The sequence below is a fragment of the Coloeus monedula genome (genome assembly GCF_965178545.1).
Source record: "Coloeus monedula genome assembly, chromosome: 13".
In the NCBI taxonomy this organism is placed as follows: Eukaryota; Metazoa; Chordata; class Aves; order Passeriformes; family Corvidae; genus Coloeus; species Coloeus monedula.
In genome coordinates this window covers 11,604,157-11,617,109 of record NC_138793.1, presented here as the reverse complement: position 1 = coordinate 11,617,109, position 12,953 = coordinate 11,604,157, and the positions used below count along the sequence as shown (strand labels likewise).

Below are 12,953 nucleotides of genomic sequence, written 5' to 3'. Positions count from 1 at the left end.
GCATAGCCTTTTCCTATCAGAGTTGCCCTCCTTTCAGAAAATTAAAACCTCTCATCAGTGGTTCAGGCACAGTGAAATACTCTGTCATTCCCTGGATGATTTTCCTAGTGTGTTCTCTGGTAGCCTCAGGCATGCCCAGGAAGGCATGATCCCAGCCACCCTTCAGAAATGCTGTGAACTGCAGAAGTTGACTTGTTGTCTTTTTCCACAGGAAGAACTTGATATACGACCAAAAGTGTCATCTCTGCTTGGCAAGTTGGTCAACTACACAAATCTTACTCAAGGTGTCAAGGAACATGAAGAAGCAGAAAGTACTGATGGATCAAAGAAGAAAGTATCAAAAGTAAGTAAAGATTCTCTCCATGGGCAACTGATGAATGGGATGATCCCCTATGTGATCTTTGGGGAGCTGGCCTCCTTTCTGATCTTTCTTAACCTCTCTCAGGAGCCACAGCAGTGTTGCAAAGAAATGACATAGAACCTGTAGGGAACCAGCTGCTACTGGAGAAGATGTGGTGGTTAAAACTGTGCGCTACAGTGCAATTCCTTACACTCGGTGTGGATTTAGATAAGAAGGAGATAGGCTTTTAGTGGGATCCAAATTAAAACTAAACAATCACCCAGCATTTTCCTAGTGCTGTTTTAGCTGCCCAGTGGTATCTGACACATCTCTAGAAGCCTGGTAGGTAATGACACAGGGTTTGCAGGAGACAACACCTGTCTAGAGTGGTGGGTGGAGGTCAGATTGACACCCTGGGGCAGCTCAGGAGTCATTCTGGTGTCAGACACTTAGGCAACTGAATTCTGCCCCAAAGGATCTGCATTTAGATGGTTGGCCCATTTGGGCTGGCCTTGGAATGGCTGTAGCAGGTGAGGTTTGATTGTTGGTAGTTGATTTCTCTCAGGAGGGCAGTGCTTAACTGCTCCTTTCTCCTCTGGCAGTGCCGCAGGTGCTTTGGTTACTGCTGCACCTGCAAATGGTGTGGTTGCTTTTTATGGCTTGCAGGCTTGTCAGTTTGCTTGCAAATTCTGTCAAAAGAAAGGTTTCCAAAAGATAGCACTTGAATTCTGCAGGTTTTATAGCACTGCCCTACGAAGTTTGAGCCATTTCAGAAAGAGATGGCAGTGATAATGTTGAAAACCAGCAGTGCTCTCAAGGAGCATGCATGTTACCCCAAGCTGAACGCCCTTACTCACACTCCAGTTCCTTACTCTGCAATTTTACACTGGGGATAACAAAGTTGTTTTGTCAATGTGAAGCTTAAAATTCAATTTTATTTGAGACCACATGCACTAAAGTTCTGCAATATTGTGGTTAATGAGACATCATTACAGGACTGAGCTAAGGTTGTCTGGGTGAAGTAGCTGCATTCTGGTCCTATAAGCTGACATTAAAAACGTAATTTAAGCATTTTAATTATGATTTTCTTTTGCGTGGTACTTGTTACTGTATTAATGTCTGAGTCTTGTCCAAAGCTTTTACCTTCACATTACTAATAAAGAATGTCACCTGCATCTCTGTTTTAGCATGCTTTTGGTGGGAATAATGGCAGGCATCAGCTGTTAATATGGTATTATTGCATAATCTAAAATAATTTTCACCCTCTTGCTATCAGAAGCAGATTGATTAGTTCCCTAACAAAAGTAGAATGGTGAGGGATTCAATAGATACAGTCCTTGTGATTTTGAGGAAGTTCCGATCACTTTTGCTGTTTATTTCCTTATTGATTGCCTGACCAGAGTACCAGGGTAAGATGCAGACCAATCTGGATGCTTCTGTGATGGAAGAAGAATTGGGAGAATTTGGCAATGGGACTATAATATACAGCTGGCTAAAGCAAATGTATATACAATTTCAGAAGGTAAAAATGGGGCAAATACCAGAAAACTGAGAACTTGTTTTCAGTCCCTGATGCAGTACCATGATTGTGTGGTCTTAATATTTCTACATCTAGGTGTGATTTATGCTTGCATATTTTCAAGCTGTTTACAGCCATTAAAAAGGACTATTAACTTTATTAAAGCTTTGCTTCTGTGACAAAATGGAGTTCAGGTTTAATAACTGGGTTTTCCTGCATTATGTTTTCCCATGTCTCAAAAATGTGTGTTCACAGACTTCACAGATATTTTCTGTAGAGTGGGTTTGGTAACCTTTCCAAAAGTGACAGTATCATGCTGTATTAATATCTCAGTGTTTTCTGTGTAAACACTGCAGTTTCCTTAGGTGAACCTTTGTCTTCATGTCTGTCTCTGGGATAAATTACGTCAGCTGCAATATCGTAACTGCAGGTTGAATTTCTTCGCCCTCTCTTGCCATGAGCAATATAAAATTTTAAACATCTTGCAGAATATAAGACGACTGAAAAACTTGGCCAATAATTACAACCATTAAACCCAGAAAATTCAAAAGCAGTAACTGGACGAGGGTATGGATTGAAGGTATTCAGAAACAGTGCAAATGGGATTCTTCTACGTATTTGTTTTTAATGGTCTTTGAAGTATAAATCACTGTGCTGCTGTTACCTTTCCCATTTGAGCATGAGAACAGAAGTCTGGCAGTCCTCCAGCAGGTCTGTTTTAAGTGGTTAAACCACTGTTAACCCACCCATTGTTGAGTGCTGCACTGAGAGTGCTCAGCTGGTGTGACAAAGAATAACCTGCCTGTCACTTGCTGGAACTGGCATCTCATAGGCAAGAGCTGGAGCAAGGCAGATGAGCAGCCTCTAGATCTGATATTCAAAAAGGAACTGAGGAAAGCAGTCCTTTCAGTAAGTGACTGTAATTCTCTTAGCAGGTAAGACACGTCTCTCAGTGAGTACAGACATGCCAGCCAAATCATATCCTTTCAAATCATTTCAGTGCAAGACATCTTAATATGAACATATTATCTTGTTTCAGCAACCCCACTAAATACTTTTGATAGTAGCATTCTGTGTTAGGTACAGGTCAGGTAAAATTGACACAACTCCAATGTAATATGGTAGAAATTGGATTGCTTATTCTTTTCTAAATACAGTCTTGCAATAAAGCACTTAACAGTCACAGTGCTATAGAAATATCCCCTTCTCATGATGGAAAAAAATTAGATAAACTGTTGTAGTTCATGTATCTTTAACAAGGCAATTCATTTCTGTGCTGCTGTCTGTCCTCATGCTATAGAGAACCGTGAGAGGTGTCATTGCTGATCAATGTCCCTGAGCCCTGCAGCCAAGTGCTTTAATAACCCATCACACTGGCACAATGGAAATAGTGTCCTTCAGACTCAGATCAATATTTACATAAATTATGTGTGCAGCTGATGAGAGTGAGCAGAAACATGATCTGCATCACTGAAATTGAGACTGTTTTCGAGATTTTTCTGTCCCTTCTTAGTTGTTCTAAAACAGTGTTCTTCAAAATGTCTCTCTTTTATTTCATTTATGCAGCACAGGGTGTTACATTTTTTCATGTGGTTGCTATTGAGGCTGAACATAATAATACCCTTGTTTCAGGTCACATTCTGTTGAGACTTCAGCACTGGTTTAGTATCACTCAGTGATGATAAGATGCTATAAAAAAGGGTCAAGTCACTGCAGGTTATTGGTGTGTAGTGGTTAAATCTTTCTGTGGTCAAGATGGTTCAAGTAATATTTGTAGATCATTCTTTCTTGTATTTTCTTTTTCCACAGGGCTGAGAAAATCTAGACTAAACTTATGCCTGAGATACACTTAGTAATACTGTGGCTTGAGTTTTGGCTGTGGGCAGACACTTGGGCATTTCCTAGGCTGCTCTGCTCTGCAGTGGTCTCACAAGTGTACAACTAATGCACAATTTCTCTTCCTCTGTGGTCAAAGTGAGCTTGTAACTTGATAGGCTTAGGAGGCCACTTAAGAGGGAGGGGGAGAAGATGATGGAACAGTGGAGCAAAGCTGCAGGGACCACATAGGTCAGAAGACAGGAAAGAGCTGAGCTAAAGTGGGTTCTTGTGCAAAGAAAGCTGGTGTTGGCAGGTGTGTAAAGGGCAGGCTGAAATCTCACCTGCTTTCATGGTGTGTGGAGGACTGTCATGTAGAAAACACAGTAAGTGTGGTCCAGTTGCTTTTCCTGTGTAGGAGCAACAGGTTGGGCTTCTTTTCTTTTCCCAGATGCCAGTTTTGACAAACTCTTTGACTCCTTTATCCTGAGATACCCACATGTCTGATAAAATTCACTTGATGGGTTCAGAGATATTGTGAGGGAGTGACTGATGGAAGAATGGTCAGATAGATAATGATAAAATTATGTGGAATGTGTCCTTGAGAGGCAAAGTGTGCATTAATGTGACAGTAGGAAGCCCCTGTGCTGGGCAAAATATGCCCAGTGCCTGGCAACATTATTTAGTCCTTTCTCAGTTTATGTTTTTGCAGTTAAAGACACAGTTAGAATCAAAAGTATCTAAACCTTCCCTTCCTTGAGGAAATAAGTACACTATAAACAGTACTCCATGAAGATCCTCCTCAACTATAGCACTGAAATAACTCAGTAAAAAATCCTTACCTTGCCCTGATCAGGACACTTATGTAACAAGTGTCATTTTTGTTAGTATCAGAAGACAACAATTCCTTTTGTCCTCATACATAATCCTGACAAAGCTGATCAGGTTAGATATTTAGGATGGTAATTTTTATAAAATGGCAGCTGATGGTTTAGGGAATTAATTTTTTTTGGTACTATGGCACTGGAACATATGAGGAACAGCTCTAGCCCCATGCTTGTAGGTCTCATAGGGTAGCTACACTGCAAACCCTCAGCACATGGTTCTGTTGCTCACTTTCCTTCAGGAGGTCCACCTGAGCTGTAGTGTGTATGAACAAAGTCTGGTTGATCTGTTTCAGCTTTAGTCACACAAGGAATTCCAAGCTGACTTCAGAAAACTCAGTCAGCAACTTCTGGCACTTCTAACAAAGAACGGTTCCGATCATGTTCTTGGGCACAGTTTTGTTTCATGTCTGGCGGGGCAGGTTTCTAGTGCAGATGAGGAAATTCTGGATTGTAACATGTAATTGCAAGTTGAAGCACTAAATTCTTTGTTTGCTTTTGACCTGGTGATCTTATAAACATGTGATTCTTTAAGGATTTTGCTTTGTGTGTTGAAATACACTCTTGAATTACCTTATGTAAAGTTTTTGGCAGACATTTTGTTGCTTGCCTTAAGTGCTGTTGCTTTGGGTTCATGACTTAATTTGTCTATAAAGGTGCTATTTATTTTTGCATCTAGTTAATGCTGTGTGGAGTCAAATTTGAGCAAGTTTTGTCACCTCCCTTTAATATCCTCATTTGAATGATTGTTCAAGGGCTTCTTTAAATGCTGTCTATCTAATGTGTTTTGGAATTCATGTTTATTTATAGAAGGGAGTATGAAAAGGGATGAGCCTTTCAGAAGTGACACTCTATTCCTCCTGTGTTTTAGAATTCAGTATAATTTTAAATGCAAAAGGAAACCTCAGAAAGCAGAAGCAATGAAATGTCTTGGCAGGAAACCACAGAGATTTGGGACTCTGAAATGGCGCTGGTGCCAGGTGTGCCAATGCAACAAACATTTTTATATTCTTTGGAATAAAACCCTTCCCAGTGGCACTTTGATGCCATTATTTTGGATACTTATTCTGCAGGCTGCTATGCTGAAGGCCAGTCATGTGCAGTTCCTGTGAAATCACGCAACTTGTGTTTTCTCAGTTGCTGTCAAAAGTAATTCAGAGTCTGATGCTGACATTGAACTTAAGAAAGGGTAGAATCATTAGTTTACACGGAATATATAAAATGGAAGAAAATACATTATGTCTCCAGATTGCTTCCAAATCTTTTCTAGTTGTAACATGACAAAAGTAGGTTTTCCTTGAAACTAATTCTTGAACTCCGGGCAGTAGGGTAAGGTTCTATCTTGCGGTCTGCAGCACTCAACACATTTCATACTAGAAACTCTGTGGATCTAAAAAAACCCAAATAAATATATCTCCTGTTGTGAGTAGTCATTGTTAAATACTGAGGATAATTACTTCAATATATGACAGGATCAGCATTTTGTTCAGAAATTCATGATTTTGGAGTTTGTTGTGTTTTGTGGAAGTCTAGCACAACAGTATTTGAATGTGTCTACCTTATGTTTCCCAGGTTTCTACCATTTAAAAAACTGAACTTTAAGGCTTTTTTGGCTATCTCTGCTCTGAATAATTTCAGTTAATGAGTATCAACTTTTTTTTTTTTTTCAGTCACCCAGCATGGGCACCCTGATGGGGGTATATTTGCCATGCATGCAGAATATCTTTGGGGTTATTCTCTTTCTTCGGCTGACTTGGATGGTGGGAATGGCTGGAGTTCTTCAGTCCTTCCTGATTGTATTGCTTTGCTGCTGTTGTGTAAGTATAATGCATGTGACATAACCTCTGTGAAACTACTGAGGCAGAATTGTAGGTGCTTGTGTAAAGAAAAGTCACATTTATGCCAGACACCTCTGTCATGTTTGTAGCTTCGGGATTTTTTGTAACTTTTTTTTTTTTTACTGTTACTTCTAAACTGACAAACTGTATCTACTGTAAGTATAGTCTTATAAAGAGTGTCTGTTTAGCAAATAGCTGTTTTCCATGCCTGCCCCATGTGAGGCCTGCCTGCTTTGCTGGACCAGCCTTTGTTGGAATTGTAGCTCTGCAGATGGAGGGACACCTGCCTTCTCTTATCTTGCTTTGTCTGCAGACACCCATTGTTTGACCTGATAAAGCAGGGGCCATCTCAAACAGAAGTCTCAACAGCTCAGTGATTAAATTCCTGCTGTCCTTGTTTTCTTTTAGATAATGACAGACAGAATAAATAGAAATACTATATCATATATGCAGTGGCAGCTTTATTTTATCAAGATAATAAGTTATGTTTTAAAAAATGTTATTGACACAATTGCTTCCTTTTCCCTGTTTTCCCCAGACTATGTTGACAACCATATCAATGAGTGCAATTGCCACAAATGGTGTTGTTCCAGGTAAGTGTAGTTAGGAAGTGTCTCAGTTGTGTTAAAAATCTAAAAAAACCCAAAACCTAATTTGCTATAAACTGTTAACATGATTTTATTACAGAGAAATTTGCTTAATCCAGAATACAAAGCCTGAATTAATATCCAGTATTTCTTCTTAGTATCTATCAGGTTAAAGATCAATTTATTTGGTTTTTACCCCTGTGCCAATAAAAAAAGATACTTCAGTTGAACCTCAAAATAGCAGATGCACTGTATGTAATTCTGTTGTATTCTTTTTGTGAATATTTAAAATTTTATAGCAATAAATTATAATTTTACTCTCACTTTTCTTGTTTCACAGCTGGTGGCTCCTATTTCATGATATCTAGATCATTGGGCCCAGAATTTGGTGGAGCTGTAGGGCTGTGTTTTTACTTGGGAACAACATTTGCAGGAGCCATGTATATCCTTGGTGCCATTGAGATTTTATTGGTGAGTAATACCAGAGTAATCCTGCTTTGAAGACAAATAACATATAGAAAGTGCCCCAGTATTCTTGTCCCATATTTGCATACACATTTACAGGAAGAGACTGGCAGGTCTCCAGTTCCTTGGTGTCCAATTCTTTACCACTAGTGCTTCCCTTTGGAAGCTGCACGCTCTGAGTATCCAGGCTGGGAGCTCTTCTGACAGATGAAAGTGTGACTTAATCCAAGACACATGTTCCATCTTTGATAAAGTTGGCTCAGTTGTACTGCTGACATAGAAAGGGCTGTTATCTCTTGACTCTTCCTGTAAAAGATTCCCAGTGAAGAGCATGTTGTGGAATGGAAATGGATTTACATTTCTAGTATAGATATATGATTCCAGACAGAGTTCTGTGCTGGTGTTCCTCCAACTCACTTTTGCTTTCTCTTCTTTCAGACATATATTGTGCCACAAGCAGCAATTTTTCATCCATCTGGTGCCCATGATGCATCCAGTGCCATGCTGAACAACATGAGGGTGTATGGCACTGTATTCCTAATTCTGATGGCAGTGGTGGTGTTCGTAGGTGTGAAGTATGTGAACAAATTTGCTTCGCTCTTCTTGGCCTGCGTAGTAATATCCATCCTGTCCATTTATGCTGGAGCTATTAAGTCCATCTTTGATCCACCTGAATTTCCGTGAGTAATGTTTCTGGATGTGGGTTATAGCTTTGCCTGTGGGTCTGGAAGCTGGGGTATCATGTAGGTTACTTAGAACTTGTGCCTGATACATTGCTGAAGATACCTTTTTTTGTGAACTACTTCCAATATTTTTAGCTGTGTATAATGACAGTGAGCAGAGCTCATGGAAGAGAAGTTTCTTAGGCTAAAATGAACACGTGATTGCACGTTTTAAACTGTTTGGTAGAAGGAAGTCTCATGAGGCTGATGGAGGCTGACACTGCTCTGCTTCCTGCAGAGACAATCCAGTCTCTTGGCCCGCGGCTGTTCAGATTTAAGTGACAGTGTTGCTGGGTTATTTGTGGCAGTTCTTAGGGAGCAGTTTGGCAGGTCCCTTTTCCCCAGGCCAGTCAGACACAGCACACTGCCTTCATGGTTGGAAATTCATGGTTTGGTCAGCTCCTTGCTGAGAAACTGGGCAGGTCTTGGGAGTGTGATGTGGGGCCATGCTGAGGCTCCAGAAAAACTTCCCCCGCTCTGTGAGGAGCCTGCTCTGGACCCAACACATGCTCCTTGGCATGTTGGCTGCTAAACATGAAATCAGCTTCTTGAACCTGGAGCTGGAGCAGCAATAATGTGGATGCATGTGTTTTACCAAGAATGCAAACTGTATTTTCCGATACTGCTGAAAAGAGATGAACGGAATGGAAATAGAGGAGTTGGATCTGCATAATTATTCACATCTTGAAATGCTTTGACCATAACTAAGTACTTGCAGCCCTCAAGTCTTCCCTTTGGATATTTAAGGCCCAGTGATTATAATGTTTTAGAACAGCGAAGGTTTACAGCAGTAAAAATAAAACAATGTCTCTACATCCCCCTCATTATCTCTTAGATTGTTCTTGAATGTTTTCTCTATCTTTCTTCTTGGACTGTATTCCTCCTTTTTTTTTTTTTTTCCCCTGAAGTAACAAGATAGTGTATTTATTTTTAATTTTGTAAGGGAAGGCTTCTTGGAAGCTACAGTTCACAGGCCTGCAAACCATGCAAAAATGGCCCTGTGTTTTCCATTTTCCTGTTTTCAGTGATCAATAAGACCTGTGAAACAATTAAAATGGAATTAAAATTAAAATGGAAGAAACTCTTTTCCTGTGGGTGTTTTCTGACAGTGGGAAGAAAAGCTGAGTGAACTTTAAGTAGCAGGAAGCTGTTACATTAGATCACTGTCTTGTGGAATTGTCTTTGGACAAGTGGATTAAAAATTTTTCAGTGCTGGACTAAGTGATGTTTGTGGTTAGACAAAACACAACAGGCAGTGGAGGATTTTAGCAATTAAGCACAGTATCTTCTGATAAGAAGAATCTTTCCTTATTTTGATTTTAATATATGTTCCTAATTCTGAATCTAAAATGTCAGGGGTCATTCAAGTGTTGCGATATAGAAACTGAGTTAATGAGATTCCAAATATCTTTGGATATTCTAAATATCTAGTAATTTAAATTCTAGTACTCTTCACATTTCTTCCACTCCAGTAGTTCTGTTTAATAAAAAAAACTGAAACAACCCCAAACAACAAAAAACACAAAAAGTGTCCTAATTGATCCCTTTCATTGTTTAAGATAAATCAATCAAATTCCATAAATCACATTGACGTGGCTCTTTATACCTCTCCCTAAAAGTAGCTTTATACTTGTGGCCCTTAAAAGGAGCATATACAGTCTTTGTCATGCTACCACTATCCTTTTGAAGGTGAGAAATTATGTAGCAAACTAGAGCCACTTGAAGTTTCCACATGATGTAAAAGAATAAATATGGGCAATATGTTCATTTTCCCAGTAACATCCAATAACACTGGTGTTCATGTTTCCCTTCCAGGATTTGCATGTTGGGCAACAGGACTCTGTCAAGAGATCACTTTGATGTTTGTGCCAAAACTGTAGTTAAGGATAACATAACTGTGGCCTCTAAGCTTTGGGAGCTCTTCTGCCACAGCACAAACTTAACCACTGAACACTGTGATGAATATTTCCTAATGAACAATGTCTCAGAGATAGCAGGAATTCCAGGAGCTGCTAGTGGCATTTTAATAGGTATGGTAGAACATTTTTTTTTCCCTTTAAGAGGAGGCATGCTGAGCAGCTGAAATGGGTCAAACTCTTCCCTGCTGGTTAAGAAAGAGGGACTGAAGAAACATAATTACAGTGAAGAAAATTATCTTCAATAAAGAAAGTCAAGTCTTGCGACCTTTCAAAAGAGGAGATGGCACTTTTGTCCTGATACAGCACTTGTCTGCTGTAAAATTGATTCAATTTCCCTTATTCATCTCATAATTTCAGCATGAAGTCAGCTGTAATTATGAGTTATACTAAGATTAATAAATTACTAAAATTTTTCAGAACTCTGTAGTGACAGCTCTCCACTTTAGACAGGTTAAGATTATGCCCTGAAAGAAGAGTACTTGTATAGAAACAGTGTGTCTCCTTCTTTGCCCACTCCTGAATAAAGCATAATTGAAAAGTGTTCATTATTGAAAGGAACACCTGAGCAGCTGCTTTGTGCAGGTGCTGAGTCCTGAGGGTTCCCATTTTCTCAGAAACCAGCAGTCTAGTTTCTAAGATTACAAGAAGACTCAGCATTTGTTAGTGAAATTTCAAATGCCAAACATATAATTCTGTAATTCTTCACTGACTGAAGAATAAACCCATTTCTGTCTAGAAAACTGGTCAATATTGCTGCTTTGCATTCTCTGAGCTACTGTGTGGTATGGTGGCTCATAAAAATACTCGGTGTATTTCCTTGGGTTGAAATGGGTATGAGGTTAAAAGAATGTTACATTTAGTAATAATGAAGGGTAAGTTGCTTAGACTTCTGTAGGTTATTGATACGTATTTGTGGTTTTGTGTTGATCACTGAACTGCATTTGTAATCCTCAGCTGTAAACCAATTATAATGAGAACGGGTTTGAACTGAAACATGCTTTTCTTTTCTGTGGTGTGATGATAACCTTGAAGACAACTTATGGAGCAACTATTTGGAGAAAGGAGAGATACTGGAGAGAGCACATCAGCCCTCTGTGGATGTAGCAAGCCAGAAGAACAACCTGCACCTCTATGTGCTGTCAGATATCTCCACGTCGTTCATGGTGCTGGTTGGCATCTTCTTCCCTTCAGTGACTGGTGAGAATGCTGGTGTGAGGGGGCTTCTTCGGGCTCTGAGCTTCCTCCCACCCTGTGATCTTACCAAAATGTACTTTCAGGTATCATGGCTGGTTCAAACAGGTCAGGGGACCTCAAAGATGCACAGAAATCCATCCCTGTTGGAACAATTCTCGCCATTGTCACCACATCACTAGTCTGTATCCTTTTAAAATTACTGGAGTGCTGGTACATTGTCTGGTACATCTGATTTGTGGAGCTGCTTTCAGGTCACCAAATTGTCAGTGCAAGTATGATTGGCCAGTGGGAAAAAAAAAAACCGAACAGTACAACATCAGTCCTTGAGCTGAAAGAAACAACTTTAATTATTATCCTGTTATTTTCCATCCCCCTTTTTGTGGGTTCTGTTCTGCATTCCCATTGCTGTTCTTTGCTACACAGTGATCTATAGCTTTTCAGGCTGGTGGTGTACTTGGAGATTTTTGGGATTTTTTAGGTTGCAGTGAAACATTAAGATGAGGGGAGACTTTAATGGGAGAGTTCATAAATTTCAGTTCCTTTTTTAAAAAAAATAGCCATTTTTTGGAATGACTTTAAGGAGTATAGGTTTTCTTGAACATTTTAGGACAAGATAAACTGGAGTCAGAAATTTGACTAAATGTTCCCAAGTGTTTTTTCAGCTCTTCAGGGCTTAGGATGACAGGAGCTTTGCTTGGGAGAGACTGTCTTCATCTCTGCTCTCCTGCTAAAGAAGACGTGAGCCAAGATCTTTCAGCTTTATCTAGCTCTTGGTGTCCTAAAGGACAATTAATCAACAAAGATGATTAAAAAAAAGTCAAAAGAGCTTTCTGAATCAGACTCACCCCAAGGGCAGCTGGCCAAGATGGTGACTCTCCTGCAAATTCTGCTGTTTCATTCCTGTTTTTTTGCCAAAACTTGCCAAGCTGTAAATCAGGATCCCAGCTCGCTTGTCTCAGCTCTTTAGGAGCACAGCCTTTCCCAGCTGTCACTTTGGGAACTGACCCTGTACCAAGAAGTCAGCATTTCCTGTGGACATAATAAATATTAAAACAGGTCACAGCCAATAACCCCCAGCTCCACTGGCAGCTCAGGTCTCACTCAGTGGGTAACTGGATGTGTCCATGTTCATACACCACCCTGGGGGAGGCTGACACTGTCACTTCTAGGAGCAATGTTTCTCCTTTTGTTGCAGTTTGTAACTTATAGTTGCATTTCAGGGGTAGAATTCAAGATTTAACCATTTGTATGAACTTAATTTACAATATCAAAACCATCACTGGAATGCCAGATCCAAAAAGCCTGAGGTGTCTTGTACTCCCCAATGCAGAAGGCAGTACATTTTAATAACAAACCTGATAGTCAAAGACTTACTGGTGATGTAAATGCCAGCTGAGACTACAAAAAAAGGAATGTGCAAAGTAATGGTTTGCCATATGTTCAAAATATCTTCAGACACAGGAGAAGGAGAGAGAAAAGAAAGATTTTTAATATAGCTTCTGTACTAGCAGAAGATTGACATTTTAGTGTAAAAATGCTTCATTTGATTTTGTCTCCTTTATCATAACATTTAAACCTGTCTTTTCTAAAAACTGAAACTTAGAAGAACTTTTTCTCTGTAACATTAGAAGGTATATGTGAGCATGAGACATTAATCTACTTTCCAGCTT

General features: G+C 39.7%; 1 protein-coding gene across 2 annotated transcripts in view; it reads left to right on the top strand.

Annotated features, from left to right (window-relative positions):
- SLC12A4 (solute carrier family 12 member 4) overlaps positions 1 to 12,953 on the top strand; it is a gene marked incomplete at its 5' end in the record, with an annotated part of 46,632 nt that overhangs the window by 21,373 nt on the left and 12,306 nt on the right. For both annotated transcript variants that reach the window (XM_082289886.1, XM_082289887.1), the window contains 8 exons: positions 212 to 343; positions 6,229 to 6,375; positions 6,935 to 6,989; positions 7,324 to 7,454; positions 7,887 to 8,128; positions 9,986 to 10,200; positions 11,122 to 11,286; positions 11,367 to 11,465. In XM_082289886.1, coding sequence (XP_082146012.1) covers positions 212 to 343; positions 6,229 to 6,375; positions 6,935 to 6,989; positions 7,324 to 7,454; positions 7,887 to 8,128; positions 9,986 to 10,200; positions 11,122 to 11,286; positions 11,367 to 11,465 — 1,186 coding nt within the window. The remainder of the gene's footprint in view (positions 1 to 211; positions 344 to 6,228; positions 6,376 to 6,934; positions 6,990 to 7,323; positions 7,455 to 7,886; positions 8,129 to 9,985; positions 10,201 to 11,121; positions 11,287 to 11,366; positions 11,466 to 12,953) is intronic.